General features: G+C 56.9%; 1 protein-coding gene across 9 annotated transcripts in view; it reads right to left on the reverse strand.

Annotated features, from left to right (window-relative positions):
• Positions 1-1,716: 1,716 nt before the first annotated feature.
• ARHGEF10 (Rho guanine nucleotide exchange factor 10) overlaps positions 1,717-26,777 on the reverse strand; it is a 147,199-nt gene continuing 122,138 nt past the window's right edge. For all 9 annotated transcript variants that reach the window (XM_081269100.1, XM_081269103.1, XM_081269102.1 and 6 more), the window contains 11 exons: positions 23,803-23,918; positions 23,347-23,474; positions 23,128-23,228; positions 21,937-22,058; positions 20,706-20,792; positions 19,089-19,312; positions 18,359-18,516; positions 15,079-15,221; positions 10,097-10,271; positions 3,970-4,092; positions 1,717-2,239 (listed from right to left, as the gene is read on the reverse strand). In XM_081269100.1, coding sequence (XP_081125226.1) covers positions 1,722-2,239; positions 3,970-4,092; positions 10,097-10,271; positions 15,079-15,221; positions 18,359-18,516; positions 19,089-19,312; positions 20,706-20,792; positions 21,937-22,058; positions 23,128-23,228; positions 23,347-23,474; positions 23,803-23,918 — 1,895 coding nt within the window. In that variant the 3' untranslated portion in view covers positions 1,717-1,721. The remainder of the gene's footprint in view (positions 2,240-3,969; positions 4,093-10,096; positions 10,272-15,078; positions 15,222-18,358; positions 18,517-19,088; positions 19,313-20,705; positions 20,793-21,936; positions 22,059-23,127; positions 23,229-23,346; positions 23,475-23,802; positions 23,919-26,777) is intronic.

Below are 26,777 nucleotides of genomic sequence, written 5' to 3' on the forward strand. Positions count from 1 at the left end.
GGTCTGCCTCAGAACCCAGTGCCATCCACCCTCTCCCCTGGTTCCTCGGGGCCGCAGAGAGGTGAGCTGCTGCGCAGCCTCATTCTGGGCCCAGATCGCACCACGGGGTTCTCCCTGGCCTTGCCACACGTTCACCTGGTGGACATCCGCACCAGGAGAGTGGTGAGGGCCTGAGTCTCTTGCAGGGTCCCCTGTGGTCCAGAGCAGTTTCTCCCACACTCAGTCAGTGTCTGGGGTTTACACAAAGTCTCCCGGCTGGCCAGTGGTGATGTCCGTGCTAAAGGACTGGCCAGACCACACCGCCCTTCCTGGGCGTAGTTACCCTTTTGTGTTTATGCGGGGGAGCATCCTTCTGGCTCTGCCCTTACAACCTAATTGTGACATCAGGCACCATCAGAGTGGTGAGGGCCGAGTCTCTGGCAGGGGGAGAAAGGCAACTTGTAATGCCGAATTTCTTTTTTAATAAGAAGACTTTATTTATGAAAGGAGATAGCAGCTAACAACTTAAGAAAGCTTGGAAGTGTATATGCAACTCAGAAAATATTTGGCTAAGTCATAAAATCAGCATTTTTAGTCATCTGTGAAGTGCCAAGAAAAGTTTCTGGGGGATGCCTGCAATAGGCTTTTTTCTTACTGTTTTGACCCAACTTCACCAGGTACTAGCACCTGGTACAGAAACACAGGAAGAACAAACGGAGCTCAGCCGTGGCCGTGCACCCCAGCAGGCAGCATGGGCTTGCAGCTGCAGAGGGCCAACCCAGGGCAGAGTGGGGCTCTCCTCTGGGTGCTCCCAGGCCAGCAGCAGTGTCTTGCAGGGACATTTCCAGGGCAGAGTGGGGCTCTCCTCTGGGTGCTCCCAGGCCAGCAGCAGTGTCTTGCAGGGACATTTCCAGGGCAGAGTGGGGGCATTCCTCTGCGTGCTCCCAGGCCAGCAGCACACCTGTGCTGATGAACACCGTGAGTCCTCAGGGTGAGATTTCAAACGTGCACAGCACTCCAGGTCTATGGGGCAAGAAATGCCTGGGACCAGAAACTCAGAGCTCTCTCCTGTACTCAGTACAGGACTGAAACCCACACATGTCTCATGAGGATGTCCAGAAAGTATTTGATGTGCCAAGGGAAGAATGATTTGGCATTGATGCCTGAGTCTAAACGTTGACAGGCACTGAACATTTTGGTTCAAAGCAGATTATTTGTCAAACACCATAGATAATACATTGGCTTTAACTGTTAATTTTTAATAGAAAATGCAATATAAAAAATAGTGCTTTGTTAAAATATATGGTACAAGCATCAGACCCCTTAGGAAAGCCCAGGTCCCTTCCAAAGGTAAACCATTGTGACTGGACTAGTGTGTGTTACCTGGCTTTTAAAAACTGTTATAAATTCTACCCTGGAACTTGCAAATACAGAACATATAAATAAGGGTAGGGAATCTGAGCCAAGCAGAGTTATTCTGAGAGCTACTATTAGTAAGTCCCACATTACTGAGCAGCTACACGTCCCCAGGAATTCACTACAGGAGAAGGTGCGGGGGCACGTAGGACACCGACAGCCAGCCCGGGAGGAGCAGGCCCTGACCTCTGCACATGGAGGCAGAGGCTCACACTCTCCGAGGGCAGGCGCTGCACGTTCTTTTCCAAACACACTTCAGTTGGCTCTGCTGGTGTGAAGGTGGCCTCAGCCACAGGGGCCTGCACCTGCTGAGAGGCTGTGTCCACCTAGGCGCTCAGCAGTGGGATCTGCCAGACCATCACAGAGGACACCATCTCCTCCAGGGGCTGCTGCCGGGCTTTCCGGCACACCCGCCGGTGGCCCTGGCCCCCACACACCACCAGCACTGAGGTGGCCTTGGCCTTCCTGGGCCGACGGGCCCTGCTTCTCGGGGGGGCAGTGGGGTCCTTCAAGAGGTCACAGGTGCTGCTGTCCTCAGACCTGTGCTCGAGTGAGCTGGAGCCCTGGGATAAGCTCAGAGACCCAGATGAAGAGGACAGGTCACTCTGGGGGTTCACTGGTCCCCAGGAGTCTGCCAACCAGATGGCTGTGTCCAGGTCGCCTTGGCTGGGACTGGCCCCAGTGCCCTCAGGGGGGAGCACGTCCCTCTGGTCCTCTTCCTGGGGCTCGAGGCCAGGAGGTGGGCTGTCCCTGGCTGGGTCCTGGTCCTTCTTGTGTAACGCTGTGGCCATGACGATGAACTTGACAGGGCCGTTGTGAGCATGGTAGGAGACCATGCCTCTTCCTGAAAAGGGAGCAGGTCAACGGCCGTCCGTCAGTCAGAGAGTCAGTCAGAGAGCAGACAGCAGGGGGAACCGAGCCCCGCCCACCCAGGGCCTCTCTCCACCCAGCCGCAGCCTGGAGCACTGACCTGGGCGAGGGCTGCAAGGAGGACCCGTGCAGGTCCCTCCAAGAGAACGCAGGACCAGGCTTTTACATAAACAGTCTGTTTCCCGTCTTCCCTATTAAATACCTTCTCATTTGTTCTAACTTTCCTAAATCTTGACTTTTTTTTAAGGTCTTTGGATTTATTTTCCATATCCTTCAAATTTACATCAAAGGCAAACACGAGCCCTGAATCTTGACTTTTTAAGTTCAAGACTAAACCGTTATCAGTTTTAGAAACTAAGTGACTATAGTCTCAGCAGCTTCTGTCAATGTTTTGTTTTAAGAATTTAACCTTTCTATTTATTTATTTGGGTCTAAGTGGTGCTGGGGATGGACCAGGCCTTCCCTGCTAGGCAAGCGCTCTACACTGAGCCACACTAGCCCCACTCTGTCCTGTTTCATTGCAGAAAGTTTCTGGGGCTTAGGAAAAATCAATTCTATGATTTTAATTAAAATCAGGACTTCTCAGTTTCCAGGAGCGAGATTCAGATTTTAAAGCATCACTGCTATCAGAGACCCCTGAGGCCTCCTGAGCACTGACCCCACCCAGGCGGGCCGGGCTGCAGACTGGGCCCTCCTCACCAAGCGAGTCCGGGCGGACAGGCCCCAGCTTCACCGAGTTCCTACTCTGGCCCAGGCGGGTGGAGTGGTAAAAGGCCACCACCACCACCGCGAGGCTCCAGCACTTGGCAAGCGGAGTGGCAGAGTGAAGTCTGCCGTGGCGGGCGGGAGCTGGTCTGCGGCGGGCAGCGGTGCTCACCCACGGGGAGGGCCCAGAGCCACCACTGTGGTGCCACCGCTGTGGCAGAGTGGTGCCTGGGGGAGCAGGACAGGCGGCGCAGCAGCAGGACAGGAGGGCAGAGGCCCCCTGCTAGACCAGGCCCGGGCAGGGGCCGTGGCCAAGGGCCTCAGGAGGGACAGGCAGGGAAGCCCATCGCTGAGCGTCCTGCAGATCCTCGTCCGTTAACCAGCCCCCCAGGCTGACTGCAGGATGCAGGGACGTGAGGACGCTCACCACGTTTCCCAGCCTCCCCTGCCAGCTCAGCCACTTTCTGAGCACTGTCCTGCCCTGCCCTGGACGTTCAGGTTCTTGGTGTCCTGCTACTGAGAATGAGATGCTGGGCGAGGGTCTCTGCCCACACCTTGCTCCTGCCTGGGCGTTTCCCAAGACGGCCTCCTGGACTGGAGGCTGGTTCTGGACTCGGGTGTTAGGTCCCAAGAGCCACAGTGCCGAGCTGCTTCCCTGGAGGGCCGCACTGAAGGGGGCCCAGCCGAGGAGCAGAGAAGCCCAGGGAGCTCCTCCAGGGCCACCACGCCCAACCGACAGAGATCAACAGGTGGGTGTGAAACGGGCTTCCAGGAGGAGCTTCTCACGGGCTCGCGACACAGGCAGCCAGACTTGCCAGGCACCGTCTGCTGCCACAGCAGAGCTCACACCTGCGTCCCCCACCCAGGTGAGAAGGCACACGGGAGGCTCTTGGACCTGCAGCTGGAACAAGGGCACTTGTTCCACTACACCCGGGAAGTAAGACCAGACCAACCGGCACTTCAACTGCGGAGTCTCTCCTGGGAGGGGCGTCCACTCACCGGTCACCTTGGGGATCCCCTGCAGCCGAGGGACCGGCAGGGCCACAAGCACACCCAGGCTGGTGCCGACCATCAGCAAGCCGTGGCAGACGAGGAGGCTGGTCACAGAGAGCCGCTGGTGCCCTGGGCAACAGAGAGGGAAGCGGCTTTTGTGTCCTGCAGTTGGCTCATGCGGCCATGTCGGAGTAGGGCAGCCGGGAGCTGTGTGCTGCCTGGAAACAAACACCCTGGACCGGGGGCCAGTCTCCCAAGCCGACACCCAGCCTGGTGGCAGGATGAACCACAGCAGAGCTCACACCTGTGTGTGCCCCCCACCCAGGTGAGAAGGCACACGGGGGAGGCTCCTGGACCTGCAGCTGGAACAAGGGCACTGAGGCACCGGCACCTCCCTGCTGCACCTGGCTGGCTCCTCCAGAGGGAGCCAAGCCCCTGGGCCTCCGCTGAAACCATCTGCTTCAAGGAAGTGCAGCCACACGTGTCCATGACACACACGTGAAGAGCCGTCCCTAACCACAAGGGCACACTCTGGCACACCACAGACAAGACGCTGCCTGAGAGAACCCAGAGTTCTGTTCAGAGAACCTTGCAGACATGGTGTCAGGACAGAGGCAGGCTGGGAGTCAGAGAGGCCCCTGAAGCCCCTTGTTCTGCGCAGCCAGGGCTCTGACCAGGCCAGACAGGGCAGTGGAGGGAGGGCCTTCCACGCGCCTCTCCTCTCCAGGGCAATGCCAGAGCTGCCCCAACCCTGCCCGCTCTGCACCACTGGGAGGTAGGCAGGTCCCACGCCCCTGGGCCAAGCCAGCGTCCAGGGGATGGACCCGTCTTCTGTAGACCCGAGCTGTTTTCAGTAGCTCTGCACTGACCCGTTCCAGCTCCAGGGCCAAGGCAGACTGGCAGAAGTCACTCCATGAAATGTTTAGGCAACAGGAAAAATAAAGAAACAGACTTGAAACCAAGGCACTTGGTTTTATCTGAAACAGACTCATGTTTGTTAAAAAGCTAAAGCCAGGAACCCTGGAGTTCTGGCTGCTGAGGGCTGGGGAGGGGACACAGCGCAGCTGTGGTTGACCTGGGCTTGCCCTGTGTGAGCAAGGTGGTTTCCTTCTCAAAGCTCCCAAGAAGATTCCTCAGAAGACTTGGAATGAACCACCACTTGACCCAGTTATCCACTCCATGGTATATAGACAAAGGATTTAATACCAGCACCCTGCAGGGACACAGCCACATCAACGTTTATAGCAGCTCAACTCAGAATAGCCAAGCTGTGGAACCAACCTAGGTGTCCTTCAACAGATGAGTGGATAAAGAAAATGTGGCATCTATACAAAATGAAATATCATTAAGCCATAAAGAAGAAATTATGGCATTTGCTAGCAAATGGATATAACTGGAGACTGTCATGCTAAGTGAAATAAGCCAATTCCAAAAAAACCAAGGTTGAATGTTCTCTGATATACGGATGCTAACCCAAAATAAGGGGGGGGAGGGAATAGAAGTTCATTGGATTAGACAAAGGGGAGCGAAGGAAGGGAGGGGGTGGGAGCAGGAAAGACAGCAGAATGCATCAGCCGTCACCCCCTCCTTCATATATGAAACATGACCAGGAAACTCCACACCACGTGCACCACAGAATGGGATCCTACGTGGAGTACGTCTTATGCCGTGTACGTGCAATATGTCAAAATGCACGGCACTGTCAAGTGCATCTGAAAGGAGTAAAACAGATTTCAACAAAACAAAGCTCCTGAGACAGGCGCTGAGGCGGCTGGGGTGGACGCTCGGCAGAGGCCACACCCCTGCTGCCCCTCCGACCTCGAGCCAGGCTCAGCAGGAGTGTGGAGGAGCAGGAAGATCTTCCTGGAGCCTCAGTCTGAGCCGTGGTGAGTGTTCTGAGCATTAAGTGCCATCATCTGAGGAGACAGGGACAGATGTGCACAGGAGTCCAGTGAGACTCTGGGGCCACTCCCTTCGACCCCGGGACAGCGAGGAGGAAGAGCCCCGGGCTGGTGGCAGAGGTGCACTTGGGACTGATTCGCTGCCCTGCACTTCTGTTTGGATCTCACAAACAGTGTTCTCCACAACCTGAGTGCAGGACAGAGAAGCTGCTCACCACCCGTGGGAACGGGAGGCCTCCAAGTTCACTGCCCGTCTCCCCACCCGAGGGAACAGCTGCCCCAGGGGGGTGAGGCTGCACTCCCTGCGGCCTTCTGAGGCCGTGCCTCCTCAGCCAGGACGAGGAGGGTGTGCTCAGGAACGGTTTACTCCATTCCCGTGGTGCCCCACCTGCCTGTCCCAGGGGCCTGGACTTTGAGAGGGCCCAGACCCAATTAAAAACTATGCAAATGAATATAATGACTGTTTTACGGTCGTTTTAATCTGACATTCAAAAATATTTTGGTTTGGGAAACAATCTTTTAATTTTTCTACAGAGGAATGTCTGAATTGAATTTTCCTCCACAGTGAATTATAAATTTGAAGTGTTGGCTTAGGGCTTTTTAAAAAATATTTATTTTTTTAGTTGTAGACGGACACAATTCCTTTACTTTACTTATTTTTTTGTGGTGCTGAGGATCGAACCCAGGGCCTCGCACATGCTGGGCGAGCGCTCTGCCCTGAGCCCCAGCCCCTGGCTTAGGACTCTGAAGAAACATCTGAAATATCTTTACAAACAACTTCAGAGACAACTAATGGGCTTTCAAAAGTCCCCTCTGAACAGTCAGATTTCCAACAAGGGCTTGTAATGTTGTTAAAAAGCACATCAACCAGGAGGGGGAGCCTCCCTGCCCCTGCTGGCCGCATGTCCTCCGGCTCCGCCCCTCTGTCGGGAGCTCCTGAATAAACACACAGGCCCATGCAGCCTCTAGGGCAGGAGGCCGGGTGCAGGAGGGCGGGAGGTGACCAGCAGCAGTGGGCCGAGGCTCTGCAGAGCACGGCCGGAGCTCAGGTTAGTGACCAGGTGGAAGCAGGTAAAACCTGGGTTTTCTTTCCTAACTGGTTTGAAACCACTGAGGAACCAGGTAAGAGACCAGTCCCCGGGACAGCTGCTTATTCGCTTTCCAAGGGGCCCAGGGCCAGGCATGACAGCACTGCTGCCCGTGTCCTGGGATGCAAGGCCCCGGGCACTGCCGAGTCGCTAGGAGGAAACCCAGCTGCTCTGCACGTCCTTGGCACAGCCATCACCTGGCGCCCAGGTTAAGCTGCTCAATGTCCTTCAACATGCTCGGTGGCTGATTTTCAATGGAAATTTTGGTGCTTTTATTAGGTCACATCACTTCTGCGGGCTACATCTGCTCGGCAGGGACACAGAAGGGCTACATGTGACCCACACGTCCTGCTTTGTGTAGGCTGCACCATGCAGGAAACATCTGTGCCTGGTGCAAAGGACCCTGGCTGGCTAAGGCCTGCAGCAGGCACAGTGCCCTCAAGTCCACAGCTGCCCATTCTTCACCCTGTGCTGGACATCCTGTGAGCAGCCCCACAAATGCACATCTCAGTCCTAAACTGTGTCCTCTCGCCGTTGGACGGCACCACGTGGTGTGTGTGTGGTGGGGGTGCCACGGAAGCAGCCTGGCTACCTGGTTCCACAACTGACCCACACAGAAGGCAAAGACCCACTCACAGGGCCCGGAGCCCCAGGCTCCACGGTCGGAGTCGCTGCCGTCTCAAGGAAGGACAGACTGGGCGAGGCTGTGGCTGTTCCTTTTTCCTTCGAATTCTGTTCTTTGTGGGCCTGTGTTCATCTGCCTGCCATCTTGAATTCTACATCCCTACGACAGCCCAGAAAGGCACCTTCGCCTCACCCTTGGGCGTGTGTAGGTGATTCTTCCTGGAGTCCAGACACCAAGCACTTAAACATCAACACAGTCATGTTCACAGACCCGGCAGAGGGGACCCTACAAGACAGGAGGGGACAATCCCACGCTGCACCCCGAGGACACCACCTGAGCCGGCTTCAGAGGCACAACAGACGACTCTGCCTTTGCAGTGCTGCCGAGCCTGCCCTAGGCTGCCCACCTTCCCAGGGGACAGGCAGCGTGGAGCCCAGAGCCCACAAGGCCTCGTGGGCACAGGGGACGGCTAGAGGAGAGGGCAGCCTGGGCGGGCAGGACTTGATTCTGTGATGCCACGCACACAGACGTCTCATACAGTGTGCACTCCGCCCACACTGGCCGGGGCCTTCCTTTCCTCAGTTTCTTTCTGACTGTATCAGCAGAGAGAGGGACAGACACCAAGGCAGAGCAGGCCCAGCCTGCTGTGCCACAGGCATTTCTGTGGCTCTTTCTCAGGCTTCTGGAGCCATGGCCGCAGTGGCTGCTGGCCCGGGAGGCCCTTTACCACCATGCCCCATCTCCAGGCGCCCTGGGCACGGCAGCCAGAGGAGTGGGTGTGTGGGCAATGGTAGATCCCACTTGTCTCCTCCCAACAGTAACAGGTCCACCAGCCGACACCTGTCCCCCGGCCTGTGCTTGAGAGAGCGATCTTCAAGTCCCCACCGCGTCCACATGCCTCTGGCCAGGGGCTAAGCCACTCCACTTCTCTAAACATGCACGTTATGTTACACAGGCCTTCGCTTTTCTCAGTGAAAGTGTCCTCTACACGTCCTGAAGACGATTTGCACAGCTGGCCCCAAGGAAAGAAGTGTCACCACAGCACCCCACGCCTTCACCCCCACAGTCCCCAGGCCTCCACTGCCCCACGCCCTGCCCCGTCCCCATCCCTCCTGTGGAACGACACCCTCTGTGCCTTGAATCTCTATTACTGGTCTCTTACAGGGCATCATAAATGGCCACCGCTGCGGTCATGCCTCAGGAGGTGAGGCCAGGAGGGGACGGGGCCTTGGGCACCAGTGGGGGTCCTGTGTGGGGTCAGACTCTAGAGCCCACTTCCCTTCTGCCTGTGTGCACACATCCAGGAGCGAGCACTGGGCTCTCCTCAGGACCTGACCCGCACGCACTGTGACCAGACCTTCAGAGCCAGAGCCCTGTCCTCCTTAGCCGGGGGCCTTCTGCATTCCATTACAGCAGCTGGCAGCAGCCCAGAAGCTCCCCAGGCCCCTCCCTGGCCCCAGGAACGCCCCACAACATGCCCAGCCCTCCCACCAGGCCCACCGAGCCTCCGCCCCCACCCCAGGCACACGCACAGAGCACACTGCCAGTCATCTGGCCCAAGAGGGTCTGACCGCTTGACTTGCTCTCCGTGGGCGAGGAACCAAGCACACAGAAACACCACCGAGCACAGGAGGCCGGTCACCAGCCGCTGACGGAGGGGGGGCTCTGGTCCCCAGCAGCAGCTGTGCTTTTCCAAGGTGGAACCAACTCCAGTACCCACTGCCCAGTTTCCATCCCGCCACTCCCCACTCCCATTCTTGCTCCCGTCCTCCCTCACACTGTCCAGGGCAGGCAGCCTGGAAGGAGACGCCCCCCATTCCTCCTGCTGCCTTTCTACACTGCTGCAGACAGTCTCCAAATCCCTTTGCCAGGGCTGCCTCCCATCCTGAGCCCTCAGTGACCCAGGTCAACAACATGGCCACTCATGGCCATGACAGCCCGCAATCCTGTCCTGGGGGCCCTGCAGTCCTTTCACGCTTACCCGTCCACACAGGCTGCACATGCTACAGACGGGCCCCTTGCCCACACCAGCTTCACACTCGCTCACAACTGCTGCACACTCATACCACAGGGCACATGCTCACGCACATAAACCTCACACAGGCCACAAGCTCACACACACGAGTACACACTCGCAGAGCACATGTGCTCACAACAGTAGCTACAGGCCTGTGCGCAGGAAGAACATGCACACCAGGGGCTGTGAGCCTACACAGAGAGATGACCCTCAAGTCCCAGCAGCACCCACAGGCCTCTGGCCAGGGGCTAAGGAGCTCCACCTCACGCCCTCCCTGCCCTCTGCGACCCTCTGCCCCAGGCTCGACTCTCCCGGGCACCTCTGCACCTTGGGCTTCCTTCCTCCCTGTGTTCCTGACCTCGGGGCCTCGCTCCCCAGGGCCTGCTGACATGCGGGGGAAATCCCACAGCCGCCCACGCCGCCCACTCTGCCCAGGGGTCTGACTGGCTCTGCTCGGGGCCATTGGTCAGGGTGGGCTGGCCCCTGCTGGCCCCGCCCGTACCTGGCAGCACGCTGTGCACAGGGGCAGTGATGTTGACGTCCTGCAGGTGCTTCAGGGTCTCTGTGTGGAAGAGACGAAGGGTGGACCCCGAGGTAAAGGCGATCCAGATCCCCACGCCGGCCACGGCCATGTGGGAGATGACCATTCCTTCTTCCTGGTGGGCCTCCAGCTGACTCTGTAGAGGGTGGTCAAAAGAAGACCACGCCGAGGCGTCAGGTGGCTGGAGCCGAAGCTCCATGCAGTCTCCAAGGCCACCCCAGGAGACCAAGCTGAGCGATTTCTGTGGACTGCAGGGTCCAGCTGGAACCCCTCAGCGACCTGGGACAAGGAGACCATGCTCTGGAACCACGGGTCTTCCTGCAGTGGGACACCACAGGTCAACTGCTCTTGACCCTTGGCAGACCACAGTGGCCCAAGAACTCCCTGTGACACTCGGCTACCCAGGCCTCGCCAGGGGCTGAGGAGCCCTAATTGAAACAGGGCAGCCACAGAGCCCCTGCCGGGGCCTGGCCAGCACTGAGTGGCTGGCTGGGTTCAGCTGGATCTCATGGCCACAGACGTTTCACTGGGAACCGCACAGCAGCAGAGCCCCAGGACCAGGGCAGAGTGGGGTGGCCTCCAGGCTGGGCACCCAGGGCTGGGACCACAAGCCTGGAGGTGTGCACTTCAGGGGGCTGGCCCCCACAGGGAGCAAACCGGGTCCTGCCAGTGTGCCCTGGACAGACTGCACATGTGTCCACCCCACAACAGCCAACCACTGCCCACTGGGGTCCCCTGTGTCCTGAGGGAAGGGGTGTGGGGACCCTGGGCAGGGCAGGGGCAACTGTAATAGGCCCTCTGCTCCGTCGTGCGCAGGGCATGGGGGCGGTGGCCTCGGTGTGGCTCTCCTCCTGGACAGGTCCTCAAGGCCCATCCGTGCTGCGGTGGCAGGACCTCACCCTTCCTCGGGCAGAACATCTCCCGCCATTTGCAGAGACCAGGTTGTGTGTCCTTCATCTTGGATGGACCTGTGCAGTATTCACACCACCAATAAAACACCATGCTCGGTCACCGCGTACAGGACTTCGAGTATGTGAATAAGAAGTTCTCTTGAGGATGCACCTGCGACAGGAAATGCTGAGCAGGGACACCTGTGTCCCTTCCTAAGGAAGGAACCTGCTCCTGGGAGAACATGATCCTGTGCTTCTCCACATGCCCTCCAGGACCTGTAGCACTGGCTGGTTCCACTGGCCTTTCTCCAAGGACTTCTACCTGGGCAGCTTCTCTGCAGAACTGCCTGTGCTGAGAGCCATAGATGAGTCGAGTCGAGTCAGCATTTTTGCCAGAAGGGAGTGGTTGAGAGGTGATGCCAGCAAGCCACTGAGATGGTGACGGTTAAGTTAAGCTGTGTATTCAATGGTATATTAGACCCCTGCTGTCCGCCTCAGGCACCGGCTACTTTGGAGTTCTCCCGGGGATTCCGGAGAGTTGGGGAGTTCCCGTTGGTTGGGGAAGTGCAGGAGGAAGGATTTCCGGTTGGTGTGTGGTGTGTGTGTGTGGGGGGGAAGGCCGCGTGGCGTGCGTGCATGGCATTCGCGGGAGTTCGGAAATAAAGTTTGTTCCTGCTTGAGTGGCTCGTGATTTGTGCCTAGCCAGACTGCGGCAGTCTGTCCAGTTCCTTTGCCCACTGTTGGTTTGCTATGTGTACTGGACATCTGATCATATCACATGAGCTGTATTCATTTTATCTCATTCTTTCTACTTTCTTGTGTATCCTGAAGCACAGTTTTTTTTTAATCTTTTTTTTTTTGAGAATTTTAATATTTATTTTCTAGTTTTTGGTGGACACCACATCTTTGTTGGTATGTGGTGCTGAGGATCAAACCCGGGCCGCACGAATGCCAGGCGAGCGCGCTACCACTTGAGCCACATCCCCAGCCCTGAAGCACAGTTTTAATTTGAGTGAAATCCAATTTCTCTCTTTTCCCACTGACACAGTTGCTTGTGATTTAGGCGTCATCTTTTTTTTTTTTTTTTTTTTGGTGGCTCTAGGGATTGAACCCCAGGGTGCTTTACCACTGAGCTATATCCCCAGCCCTAATGTCCTTCCTTCCCTCCCCTCCTCCTCCCACCCTCCCTTTCTCCCAACCGTCTTTCTTCCTTTCTTTTCTTTCAGGTACTGGGGTTTGAGCCCCGGGATGCTCTACCACTGAGGCACATCTGCATGGCTTTTCACTTTTTAGTCTGAGACAGGGTCTCACTAAGTTGCTGAGGCTGGCTTTCAACTCACAATCCTCCTGCCTCAGCCTCCCCACCTGCTGGAATCATAGGCCAGGCCACTGCACCTGCCCAGGAGTCCTACCTAAGAAGCTGTGGCTTGGTCCGAGGTCACCAGACTGGCCCTTCGGCTTCCTTTGAGAGTGCTCATGGTTGGAGCTCTTCTGCTGGGTCTGACCCACCCACATCAGCATTTGCAGGTGGCCTGGGCCCAGGGCAACGGCTGCAGACAGTCCCCACCACTGGGCTGTTCACAGTCGGAACATGCTCTTGCTCCTGCGCTCGCGCTCTACTTCCCTGGTCTACACGCTGTCCTTGAGCCAGTGCCACACTGCCCTGGTCACTGTGGCTGTTCAGGGAGAGGCTGAGATGGGCATGGTGAGTCCTCCAATTCTGTTGCCTTCCCACATTACTCTGGCCATGCCGGACCCCTTCATTTCACACCAAGCGCTAGGATCTGCTTGCCCCATCTGCAGGTGCTGTGGCCACCTGGGACCCTCCCTTCCAATCTACACAGGGGGTCTCCCGCTAGTTTCCAGGGCACATGCCTGTACTCTTTGTCGGGTTCAGATCTCAGTATCCCCTCTTGGTGGTGGTGTTCTCAGCACTGCCGGTCATCTGCTGGACTCCTGGGCACTGGCCTGGGAACCTGTGGCCTTGCTGGCTTGTTCACTCTATTCGGGGTGGTAGTAATCTTCTGTGGACTTCTTAGGGTTTCCTGCTCCTCGTCCATTCAACCTCTACCCTCGGGCCATCCCTTTCCTCCTGCCCAGCTGCCTGGTCAGAGCCTCCAGCTGTGTGCTCTCCAGAGTGGTGTAGGCGGACATCCTGTCTGCTCCAGAGCCTGGCCGTTCACCCTTCCCTCTGCCCTGAAGGGCCAGTGCCTCGTCTTCAGCCTCCTCTGCAAGCTCATCCCAAGAGCGGCTCACCCCTAGCACAGCTCCCAAGCTGCCTCCAGCACTGCTGTCCACTCTGGTGCACCGTCCTCCTGAAATCCCATACCCAGAGTGCCTGCTGGGAGCCCTGCTGCACATTCAGCGGCGGTCTCCTCCCTGGCTGATGTCAGCCAGAGGTCCCACCTCCTCTCCAGGCACAGGACGACACGGGCAGACCTGTCATGGACAGCAGGCTGTGGCCCTGCGTCCCTCCACGGTGAGGAGCAGCGGTCTCCAGGCTGTGCTTGTCCCTGTGTCCCCTATTCTACGCTGCAGCAGCTGGCCAGGAGCTGCTCTGCTTGGGGCCAAGTGCCACGGTAGAAAGAGCCAAGCACAAGTCCGCAGCCCTTCCTTCCTTGGCACAACCTGGCAAATAACCTTCTCCTGCCCAAGTGTCAGTGAACTCAGGAGCACCTGGACCTGGAGGCATCCCAGATCACACCAGGAACACGACACAGGAGCTTAACAACCCCCCGAGGCCCAGAAGAGGAGGAGCCCGAGGCGGGACACGGGCACACTGGCCCTGCCACCAGGTCGTATCACAGACCTCGCCCAGGGAAATCCACACAACAATGAACCCCAGATTCTGCACCCCTGGGCCTCAGCCTGGTGCAGTTCCTCTTGTACTCAATGACAACACCCCAGGATGACGTGTCAGGCTGACACTCGCCCTGAAGACGCTGCAGAGCCTTTAACTGTGCTTCCTTCCCTTGGCCTCTGACATCCCCGTAGGAAGGCCGCGTGGGGCTGGACTACAAGACTCTTGGGATGACACAGCTCAGGGGCTCCTGGTGGCCACGCTTCCCTGACTGGTCTTGGTACACTGAACAAGCCACAGCACCAAAAGTACCAACCAGGAAAACACAGGAAGGTTAGTGGTGGCCCAAGGGAAGAAGTCAGGCCTGAGTCTGTCCAAGACCCCGACCAGGGACCTCGTGGCTCTAACCAGGCCCTGATCCCCTGCAGCGCCCTCAGAGTCCTTCCCTGGCTGCAGACGGCATCCACACCTGTTCTCAAGAACTTGACTTTGCCAGCAACTCTCCAGCTTTGCACCACATTCAGAGGATGCTCCGGGCTGGCGGTGTGGCTGGGCGACAGAGCACGGCTTAGCATGCGCAAGGCCCTGGGTTTCATCACCAGCACACACCCAAAATGAAGTTCTCCTTATTGGGAGCCAAAGTTCCACTTCCCTCTGTACTTACAGAACACGCCACAAGAGCTCATCCTGAAATACCAGGACAGTGGCCTGGTCCCCACCCGGGGAGCTGATACACCCCCTAGGAAACCTCTGGACAACATCTTGAGAGGTCCATAATGACCCAAGTTTGTTTCTAAACTTGCAGCTATTTACACAGTCAATGGACCATGTCCTCAGACAGGTGCTGGACCCTCACCTATCTGGACAGACTTTCTATGACCTTGTATGTGAGCATTAAAGGAAGGTGTAATCATGACGAGAATCATTTTAATGGCTGAAAAAAATGCCCGTGTGCCCTGTGTTTGCTGAGAGAAAGACAGGGTGAGAGATGGTCGTGGGTAAACAGGACAGCTGGGCACAGGCCTTTACAGTAAAAGCCATGTAAGAGTGGAACTTTTTGGCGGGCCAGGCCACGAGGTGCCAGCTGGTGCCGTGCCCAGGGAACCACAACAGAGCGCTTGGCCACTGGCCCCGTCAGGCACTCCCCTCCTCTGGCACGCAGCCCCCGGGCTCTGCACAGCACACGGTGTCTCACCAGGAACCCTGCTCTGAAATGCCTTCCCCACGCCACGCAGCCACCTGAAAGGACTCACCTCCACAGCATGAGTCTCTGTGCTGATGAGGAACACCTGACCGCCAGACGCTGCCCACAAGGTGTCTTCCATCAGCAGGAGGCTTCTAACTGGCAGGACGCCCAGTTTGATCACTTTTTGAGGTTCTGAATTCCAGGATCCATCTTAAAAGAAAACACTTCTTTTAATTTCATTTGAGTTCAGGTAACCATGCACAGGGACAAATAAACAGGATCACAGATCACTTTAAATAACAGACAACCAAAATATCCATAGCAATTTTGATGCTTATGCTTAATTCTGGGTGTGCCCGTGGCCTCAAGAATTAATGCCATCAGGGAGTCTGTGTGGGGAAGACACACGAGGGCCCAGAGGGGGGTGTGCCAAACAAATGGCTCATTTGCGCTGAATCTCAGATGCCTTATCTGTAGAGTGGGGATGATGCCTCCGTTAGCCTCTTAGCCTCGAAGACTGGAGAATCATAAGCAAGATAAAGCATGTAAAAAGCTTAGCACAGCACCCAGGGGGCAAGAGGTGCAAGCAACACTACTGTGATGTGATCATGGCTGGAAGGAGCTGCATTCAAAATAACTGAGCCAACGTTTAGAGCTTCCCATCATCTGCTAGATGTGCACGGCATCTGGAGGAGAAACCGCACCTTCCCCGAACATGAAAAACAATCCAAACGGAAGTGAATGGCTTTCCTGTCTTCTTACACTGCTCCCTGTCCTGACACTCAGGGAATACGTTTTGGTTTGAAAATATTTTCAAAGATCTACAATGAAGTCTATCACACTTCACATGAAGTATGAGTCAGAAACTTGTCAATAAAAATTACTTCAAGCAAGACTTAATACAGATTTTAAAGTGACTGATGTAATTACCCTGTAAATGATTAAAACTAACTCTTTGATTCTCAGTCTAGCCACTAATTAAGTCACCATGCTCAAAAACGTAACAGAAGTGTCACTGCCTCACTGCCTTCGGCCTCACATCAAGGCAACACACTTCGCTCAGAGAACCAGGTCTTGGTTCTACCCTGTGCTCTGGTGCTGAGCACTGATGCCCTGCTCCACAGCTTACTGTGGGCACCTGTCTGAAGCTGAGCTGTGCAGTCTCTGCCAGCAAGCTGTGGCTCTGACTGCCGTGGGGACTCCACGCTGTGACGCAGCTGAATGGTGTTCAGGGCACCCACAGCCTCCAAGGACACTGGCCTGCCTTTTACTCTGCACCTGCACCAGGTCCAGTGGCAATTATGCATCTGAACACAAACCCAGGCACACACACACATGCACACACGTGCACACCCCCTGATACACATGTATACACACTCCTTTTCATTCACACGTGCATACATGCACTTGCACACATAGGAACAAGTACACACACACATGCACACATACCAACACAATGCACACACACCCTCCCACTCAGATGTACACACATGGAAGCACACGTGCACACCCACAGTGCACATAGCTGCACACGCACGTGCCCTTACACATGCATGCACAGGCCTTCCCCATCCTGGAAAGCAATGATGGGACATGGAAGTTCTGATGGACAGGTTTTCTCTTTCACATGCTCTGAGGGCAAAGTGGCTTCTGCCCACTAGCCGACCAGGATGGTACTGCACTGACCCACTGAGAGCAAGCCACCTTTGAAACAAGACCCCAAAAGTCAGAGGTGGGATACTCCAGACGTTTACCTTGGTTGAGGATCAGCTCCCACAATTGAACTCTGATTTCTGAGCCTCTTAGCTACTCTTTCTAGATACCGTAGGCTTGTCTCCCTGGGGGGCCACATGCAACGTGAATCTGGGCCGACAGGACCGCCTCTGGCAACAGCTCCCCCTGCATCTGCGCCTCAGGCCAGGCCTCTCAGTCCACCGACACCAGTCACAGTCCATGCACAAACTAGTGACACTTTGAACCTGAGGCATCACTCCACCTGCTGCACCTAGGGTGGCAAGAGGAGGCTCCACCCTCCAGGGAATTCCCACCATGGGGGAAGGGCCGATGCAGCCCCTGGCCATGGAAACGACTCAGGAAGGTCAGAGGCCAAGTGCAAGGTAGTCCTGTGCCTGGGCTCAGGCTGGTGCAGACCTCCAGGAGGGACAGACTCTGAGCAGGACCAGGGCTAACAAAGGGGGGTTTGCAGGGGAGCGGGGCTCACGGGCCAGGGCGGGAACTGGGATTGCATTCCCAGCACACGGGGAATCCCTGACTGCTTTATGCAGGAGAAGGCCAGTTTTAAAAGCTCACTAGCGAACGCGGGGAGGGCAGACTGTAGGAGTGCAAGACGAAGACAGAGGTGACACAGGAAGCCACGTGGTCGCTGAGGCCTTCTGGAGCAGGTGGTGACGGTGGGGGCTGGCTGCAGGTCCAGGAGCAGGGACAAGAGGTGCTGGTGGGTGGGCCACAGGACAGGAGGGAGATCCTAAGGGGCACGGAGCCTGGCTGCAGGACGGTGTCCCCTCCTGGTGGGAGCAGCCTTTGCTGGAGGAAAGCCCTCTGCTGCACTAAAATCCTTCAGGGCCAGGGGCAGCACCAAAGGGCGCTGGACACGTGAGCCCGGGTACAAGGCCAGCCTGTGGGCAGTGGTGTGGGTCTGGGGTGGCAGTGCAGTGGCGGGCAGAGAAGGGTGGGCTCCCGGCTGCAGCACAGCAGGTCTGCATTTATCCCTGCATGAGAGGAGCCAGGGGGGACCTGGCCAGCAGCCGTGCCCAGGGCAGGGAAGCCCAGGAACAGGGTTTCCAGAGAAGGGACAGTGGAGGTCGTGCGAGAAGGGCTTAGGACAGTGGTACTGTGCCAACGCACAGGGAGAGCAGCGGGACTGCACACGCACCCCCACCAGCTCCCGCTGCTAGCAGGACACGATGGGAGACAGGGAGCCCAGGCTGGGCAATCCGCAAGGCTGCGAGGGCCCCGAGGCCAGGCAGTGCTCCTCTCTGCTGCCCCAGAGCCACAGAACTGCCAGTTAAAGGTGGACAGGTGGCAAAGAGGGCTGGAGGTTGAGGGACCCGGAGGAGGACCAAGAACCTCAGAGGCAGGAAGGACCCTGCTGGGGCAGGAGGAGGCTGGCAGCACCACATGGAGCTGCCGGGAAGGCAGAGAGGTGGGGCCTCAGTGCAGAGGGCCGGGTGGGCGGAGAGGACGGAGCCCCGGGTGGGGAGCCCACGTGTCCCACGGACGCCTTTCGAGAAGGAACACGTCACAGAAGCCTGGGACCAGAGGTGACAGGCGCCAAGGGAAGGTGGGACGGAAACAACCCCAGGAGCGGTCGGGAGGGAGTGCGGTACCTGCAGCCTTGGTGTAGCTGGCCACCGAGCCGTTGACCAGGCCAGCATACAGGCCCTGCGGCGAGCAGGCCAGGCTCAGGACCGTGGACTTCTCGGGAGTGAAAAAGTGCTGAAGCCTCACTTTCTTGGAGCCTTGGTTGCTTTTGTAAATGGAAATGCTTTAAAAGGAAAACACGAGTTAGTCTGCACACTGCCCCCCCCCAAGGCCCCGCACCCTCGACAGCAGGGTGCCCATCTCCTCGTCCTGCTCCCTGTTGAGCCCGCCTCCTGCTCCGAGACACACTGGCTGCATTTCCAACAGTCTGCAGCACCCTGATCTCTTTCCTATATTTAAAATAGAAATTCTAGGTCCTAAAAATAATCAGATCTTCCTATGGCTTAACTTCACATCAGGAAAATCATTTTAACTTTCCATTAAAGGATGTGAATGTTCAATGCGATCATAACACCGAAAAATAGCTATTTTATTCCAAAACGCAAGAGTGGTGTGCTTTTAAAGCATAACAAAAATGAGTACCTTAGGGACAAACAGCAGGTGTGAAACTTCCATTGCTCTTTGGGGTCTCCTAGAATAATTCCCGGGGCCCCATCACTGGTGACTTCAGAGCGCAGAGACCCCTCCCCGGATCTTGTCATTCCCACCTGCTGCCCAACGCTCACGCCAACGCCTATCCCCAGGACGGGCCCTAGGTGTCTGGGCACAGCTCGCCACACCCCTTGTGACCGCTACCTTCCCTCCTCCGTGCCCACACAGATGGTGGGCACTTCGGATGCTCTGGTGGCCTGGGCCTCAGGGCCCACAACGGTGCTGGGCTCCCGCTGCTGCTCCTCGGCAGGAATGTACCCCAGGCACAGGATGCGGGATTCGACGTTGAAACACTCGATGACTTTGGGGGTGGAGTCGTGAAAGGAGACAATGGCAATCTGACCCATCTGGTCACTACAACTTCCAATCTGATCAGGGAGTTAAGAGAAAGAGAGCGAGGGTGCATGGGAACCCCGGGAACCCCAGAAGAAAGGCAGCCTCCTGTGAGGATCGACCCCACACAAAGCAGTCTGCCTCTGAACCAGCTGCTCCCAGGCCCCCGCCCTTCCACATAGTTAGGTCTTTAAATATGTAGTAACAGGGGATAACTTTGTTTTTAAAAAGACATGCATTGAAAACCACACACCCAGGGCTGCCGTGCAGCTCAGTGGTAGAGTGCTTGCTCAGCACTGGGTTCGATCCTCAGCTCCACATAAAAGTAGATAAAGGTATTGTGTCCACCCACCCACTCGTCACCACACAAGGGCAAAGACCTATTCACAGTCTTGAGGGGCAAATCATATCCATCTTAAGTAAGTTAACGTTGGAGTTTCACAGCCCTCAGCTAAGAAAACAGAGTCCCCGAGAGTACGCGGCAGACTCGGTCTCCCAACTGCAGCTCCAGTCCAGCTGGTGTACGGGGCCACGACGGGTCCCTACTAAGGGCCAGTCCAAGAGAGCCAGGCTGACCCTGATGACAGACCCCTTTCTTCTCCACCAATTTGAGCATGTTCTTAGGCCTCCTATTCCACATTACAAGGACACCCTCCTTTGCCCCGTCGGGGAGGGAAGACCAACTGCGGCGTCCCTGTGCCAGCCCTGGGGAGTGGGGTGTCACCAGAAGAGGAAGAAACCCCCAGCCAGCCCAGATCCCTGTGGGCGGAAAACCTGCATCCCCCAGGCAATGACGCCTCTGCCCTCCTTCACAGATGCTATGAAATGCCAGCCAGCCCGGCCGCTGCGCTGTCAGCCTGGCTAGGAACACCATGCGGGCAGGAGCTCTGCCTGCAGCCAGCAAGGCATGACCCTGGACCACAGTCCAGCCGGGAAGAGCCGGGCTTCGGGCTGAGGGTGGACCCGAGTCCCTGCGCCTGAGGACTGTCCTCCATTTGCACAAACCAGGAAGGGCCACTGCAAATGCAGGGTATTTTTAGATGCTGCGTTTCACTTGGAACAAATTAATTCCAACGGCCAAGTCTCCAGGGTAAAAAGCCACCAATGTCTGCAAACAAGGAAAGTCCTTCTCATCTAACCACCAACAGGCCAGAAACAGTAAAATGGCTCTTACACTAGTCAGATCAGCTGTCTGGATGAAATCAGATCTTGTGAAAGTTTTACGTGGAAAAGGGCAGAAATCAACATTTTAATTCCTAGAATTTCATCTTTCCCCAGTCACCAGCTCCCATCAGAGAAAGGCTCCGTGTCTGTGGCCGTCACCTGGGCTCGCGGGGACCGACACTCTTCTGAGCTGCTCAAATCTGAGCTTCACACGACTGTAGGTTCGATTCTAGGTGAACTTGCAGTACAAATAAAGACCCTTACCCACAGGAAGCCACGTGCCGCGGGGGATGGATCTGGTTGGCCTTCGTGATCGAGGTCAGGCTCGGGGTTATAAGCAGCACACTCGATCTAAAGACACCAATCACAACAAGCGCTCGTCAGGGACTCCAGCTGGTGATCCCATTTCAACACCAGCACAGACTCGGGGTCCTGCCTCTCACAGGTACAACAGCAGGGGCAGGCGACTGAGGCCCAGCCCTCCCTCCTCACCCAGGGAGACTGGGGGCTCCAGCCTCTCCCTGCAGACAGCCCAGCGCAGCCTCCACGCTTGACATCTGCTCAGGCACTTGTGACACTGACGCCACGTAACTTCCACACGTCCTGGGGGACACATGAAGTGTCCCCCAAGGCTCAGGGGAGACAGTGCAGGAACATTCAGAAGTGGAGCGAGGAAAGCCTGACCCTCCTGGGCACTAACCCCTGACAGGGGGTGGCTGGGTGGCAGCTGCAGGCAGGTGGGCAGTAGCAGGTGGGTCCTTGGGGACAGAGCTCTCTGCTCCCTGAGGCCATGTCCGGAGCTGCTTTCGTGGGACACACCCTCCTGCCCTGTGCTCTGCCTCAGCTGACCACAGACTGGACCCATGAAACCTCCTCTAGATGGTTTGGGCCAGGCCTCTGGGCACAGCGGTCAGGAGCCACCGCGTGAATGCTTTTTCTGTTCTACTGTTCAGGGAACAAAGACAAGGAGATACATCTGTCCACAGGGTGCAGATGCAGTTTTGTTCCGAAACATCTTCCTGCTGGTCAGCAGGACCCCTGCTGAGGGAGCCCAGCAGACCCAGGCCACTGTCAGCCCTGTGCTCACATTGTAGAAGTGAACCCCTGAGTGCTCAGGCCAAGCGTGGCCGGGGACCAGCAATGGGAAAGGGAAAGGCAGGTCAGGAGCCCCCAGCGCTCAGGAACACGGCCTGCCCGAGCCCAGGAAGCGGAACCTGATGAGCGCTCGCGGGCTTCCCTGGGCACCAGGCCAGCCTGGCACCAGCAGTGTGCAGTCCTGTGCCGTCCAGAGGCCCTCCCACTCCAGGGACCTGCAGGGCCACCCTGGGGACAAGAGCCAAGACTCGACCTCGGCCACAGGCCTGTCGTCTCAGACACCTCTGACTCACCCTCGGGAGAAGCAGCAGCGGTGGCTGGCCCAGAGGACCGCCCCACCACACCCTCACAGCGATCCCAGGTACGCCCGCAGGAGAGGCAGCCAACCCAGCGCATGTACCTTGAACTCTGGCTGCCTGGCCACCGTCACCGGCATGTGTCCCACGAGGAGAGGGTGCGTCTCCTTCTTGGTGTGACTGCCCTCATCGTCCACGCAGAACCAGCCCAGGTGGTTCTCCTCCTCTGCGTTACATTCAGAGAGTGGCGCTCAGTCCCAGGAGCTGCCACGCGACACCCCAGTTCTGCTGCTCAGGAGCCTGAGCCACCATCATTGCTCGGGGTGGCAGCCCCTCCTCTTCCTAAAGTGGGTACAGCACTCGGGGTCCCAGAGAGCGAGAGCCCCAGCCCCGCCTGCTGAGTGCCCATGTACTCTCCCTCAGGCTGCCTCCTTCACCCTCCATGTTCAAAGTCCCCTGGAGGGCCGCCGTCACACACCAGGGATGTGGTGGGGCTGACACTGCGGGTGAAGGAGGACGATACCAGGAAGACACGTTTGCAGCTAAGGGTCCGTCCTGGCTTTGAAGAACCATCTCAAAGATCTTCACATCCACTCCCTCCCTCAGAGTGGCTGTCTCCCATGTGTGGTCACTCTGAGCCCAACCGGGCATACCGCCAGCTCAGGAGAAAGGGAGCAGTGGGCCGTCTGCCCTGGGTACAGCCCCACCACAGCAGGAAGCCCCTGCCTCCCACCCCCCAGCTCCCCAGGGGATGAGTGTCCCTTCTGCTTGGTTCTGACACTCTCATCTGGAGGAGCAGCTCACACACATCTACACCCCAGTGTCTGCCCAGCAGGTCTGTGTGGTGAGCCACATGAGTGGCCAAGGGACAGAGGAACCAGAAAATAGTCATCAAGCCACGCAGATCCACGGCAGGCCCTCAGGACTTGTGTGTCGCCACAGGGGACAGCAGGCAGGCAGAAGAGCCCGGGTGGCGCCTGCTCCTGGGAGATGACCACACCAGGCCGGCGCTCTGACCATGGCCTCAGACACTGGACCACCTCATGCTCAAAAGCTGAGTGCCAGGAGGCCGGTTCCAAGGGAGCCGAGCCTCCTTCCTGCAACCCCTAAATCATCACACACGTCTGAAAACACCCCTCCAGGCTAACGGGGGGACTATCACCAAGTCTCTTTGTCTTTCCGATTTTATCCTCTGAGACCAGGAGTTCGGCAGAGAAAGGTCCACAGAGGACAACCAGCAGGATGCGTGGCTTTCTCGAGCACACCCAGGTCAGCTTCGGTGAGCCACATCTTACCCAGGGCGAGCTTGGCCATCTGCAAGTTGTTGACCCAGGACTCTTTGATGGCAGGCGTGAATGTGTTGAACACAGCCGTGAAGAAAGTGGGCCGCCCAGACCTGCCAGGAGCAACAGACACACACTCTACAGAGGCGCGCCACCTGCCCGTCTCCACCAGGCATCGGCCAAGAGCATCCCCCCAACCCCCCCACCCCCCGGCTCTCTGATGTCACTAACTTGTCCTGCCTCCCCGGGAGCTGTAGCTGAATTCTGCAGCGGTCAGCAGCTCTGATTTCTTCCTCTTTCTTCAGAATCAGTCTTTGTAAACCTGATGTCCAATCATGGGCTACGGACTGGTTCAAGTTCTACAGAGGGAACCCAGAAGCACATTGATTTTAAAAGCGTTTAAAAAATACGGAGGAGGAGGAGGAGGAGGAGGAAAGCCAAGTTGCAACACAGAACATTCAGGGAAGCCCAAAGCGCCCCACCTGAGGTGGACATGCAGGGTGGACCAGCGTGCACGGCGAGCAGACCTGACCTTGGGCACTGCTACATGCACACGAGCTGCACGGAGCCCGGCCACCCAGTCAAGGGAAAGGCACCACAGGCCACGCGGCGAGTTGGGAGCGCAGTCGCCATGGCAGACCTGCAGACACCCACACCCCCGACAGAGCTCTGGTGCGCCCCACCTACCTGATAGCTCCCTTTAAGGTTTCCTATCAGCTGAGCAATCTGGCCCACAACGTTCAGGTCGTGCAGCAGGTTTTGCAGATCTTGATACAGCTGTCCTGGACCCATGTAAACTTTGTCTACAAAGCAAGCAAGAAAAAGAGGGTTGGCGGAACAGGCCGTTATGGCGGTGCTGGAAAGAAACGCGGGTGAATTCTATTTATTATTTTAAGTTGGAGGCTAATCTTGAATTTTTTAAAAGTGGGGCATCTTCAAGAATTTAGTATTTTTTTATCTCTTTGAAATTCTTACTTTGAAATATTTTAGACTTATAGAAGAACACCAGAGAATGGCACGATGAGTCCCTCCAAGTGCCCCTCGCCCACGTTCCCTGGGGTGGAAACTAGGCCCACACACCACTGCCGACGGATCCCCCTGTTCAAATGTCACTGGTTTCCCAAGAGCACCGTCCCCCGTCTGGGGGCCACCTCAGGCTCCCGCACCACGATGTTGTCATGATCAAGGAGCGTGGCCTGCCGCGGTGGAGGACACTGTGGGTTAGTTTACAGGATGTCTCACGCTTTGCTTTGACTGGTGTTTTGTCACTTCCAATATTTTAAATCTGAACCAAATTTCTAGTATCTGGGGCCAACCCACCCCAGAGAATCCCTGTGATCCTCCCTGACGTGAGGGGGAGGAGGAAACAGAACATTCGGGGAGGCCGTGGTTCTTCTGCGCTGACTGGCAGTGGGCTGTGCGTGTCCACTCGGCCGTCCCACCACTTACTGAGGCTGGGTGGGCTGCAGTGCTACTCCGACTCTGTGGCACTGAGTCCCACAGCAACCTGTGGGCAGAGCAGGCCCCGTTCCCCAGGCCAGCTGAAACTGCCCAAGGCCACAAATGTACAACAGGAAGGGCTGGAACTCAGAACGCCATTCAAGGCCACGCGTAGACCAAGGGGTAGTGACATCAGTCTTCTCTTACACCCACGTAAATCGACTGCGTCAGCTCACACTGCCACCCAGGGAAGGAGCCAGACTCAAATCCAGGCAGAAGGGATTCGTGTGGCTGAGAGGGGAGCGGTGCCTTGGTACCTGGGTCCCCGGGGTGCTGCCTGGACATAGTCCTGTGCAAAAGGACACAGCTAGGTTGGAGGCTTTACCATGGACGCCTTCACATGTGTAATGGTTTCCAACAAGGGTCCCGATGTTCAACCAGCCTGGGCGCTTGCACATGGTCCCGTCCTACAGCATGTCTAATGCAGTGTACATGAGGGCCAACGAGATCTACAAATGTCCACCATAAACATTTCATAGGCCCCTGGACATGGCTCCCCTTCCTACAGCATGTCTAATGCAGTGTACGTGAGGGCCAACGAGATCTACGGACGTCCACCACACACACTTCACAGTCACCTGGACATGGCTCCCCTTCCTACAGCATGTCTAATGCACAGTGTACGTGAGGGCTAACGAGATCTACGGACGTCCACCATAAACATTTCATAGGGCCCTGGACATGGCTCCCCTTCCTACAGCATGTCTAATGCAGTGTACGTGAGGGCCAACGAGATCTACGGACGTCCACCATAAACATTTCATAGGGCCCTGGACATGGCTCCCCGTCCTGCAGCACATCAATGCACACACTGTGTACGTGAGGGCCAACGAGACGGGTTCACGTCCACCATACACACTTCACAGTCACCTGGACATGGCCTCCCCGTCCTGCAGCACATCAATGCACACAGTGTGTGTGTGAGGGCCAACGAGATGGGTTCACGTCCACCACACACACTTCACAGTCACCTGGACATGGCCTCCCCGTCCTGCAGCACATCAATGCACACAGTGTGTGCGCGAGAGCCAACGAGACGGGTTCACGTCCACCACACACACTTCACAGTCACCTGGACATGGCCTCCCCGTCCTGCAGCCCATCAATGCACACAGTGTGTGTGTGAGGGCCAATGAGACGGGTTCACGTCCACCACACACACTTCACAGTCACCTGGACATGGCTCCCCGTCCTGCAGCCCAAAAATGCACACAGTGTGTGTGTGAGGGCCAACGAGACGGGTTCACGTCCACCACACACACTTCACAGTCACCTGGACATGGCTCCCCGTCCTGCAGCCCATCAATGCACACAGTGTGTGTGTGAGGGCCAATGAGACGGGTTCACGTCCACCACACACACTTCACAGTCACCTGGACATGGCTCCCCGTCCTGCAGCACATCAATGCACACAGTGTGTGTGTGAGAGCCAACGAGACGGGTTCACGTCCACCACACATACTTCACAGTCACCTGGACATGGCTCCCCGTCCTACAGCACATCAATGCACACAGTGTGTATGTGAGAGCCAACGAGACGGGTTCACGTCCACCACACACACTTCACAGTCACCTGGACATGGCTCCCCGTCCTACAGCACATCAATGCACACAGTGTGTGTGTGAGGGCCAACGAGACGGGTTCACGTCCACCACACACACTTCACAGTCATCTGGACATGGCTCCCCGTCCTACAGCACATCAATGCACACAGTGTGTATGTGAGAGCCAACGAGACGGGTTCACGTCCACCACACACACTTCACAGTCACCTGGACATGGCTCCCCGTCCTGCAGCCCATCAATGCACACAGTGTGTGTGTGAGGGCCAACGAGACGGGTTCACGTCCACCACACACACTTCACAGTCATCTGGACATGGCCTCCCCGTCCTGCAGCACATCAATGCACACAGTGTGTATGTGAGAGCCAACGAGACGGGTTCATGTCCACCACACACACTTCACAGTCACCTGGACATGACTCCCCGTCCTGCAGCCCATCAATGCACACAGTGTGTATGTGAGAGCCAACGAGACGGGTTCACGTCCACCACACACACTTCACAATCACCTGGACATGGCTCCCCGTCCTGCAGCACATCAATGCACACAGTGTGTGTGTGAGAGCCAACGAGACGGGTTCACGTCCACCACACACA

This window comes from Spermophilus citellus (assembly GCF_964194105.1).
Source record: "Spermophilus citellus genome assembly, chromosome: 16".
In the NCBI taxonomy this organism is placed as follows: domain Eukaryota; kingdom Metazoa; phylum Chordata; class Mammalia; order Rodentia; family Sciuridae; genus Spermophilus; species Spermophilus citellus.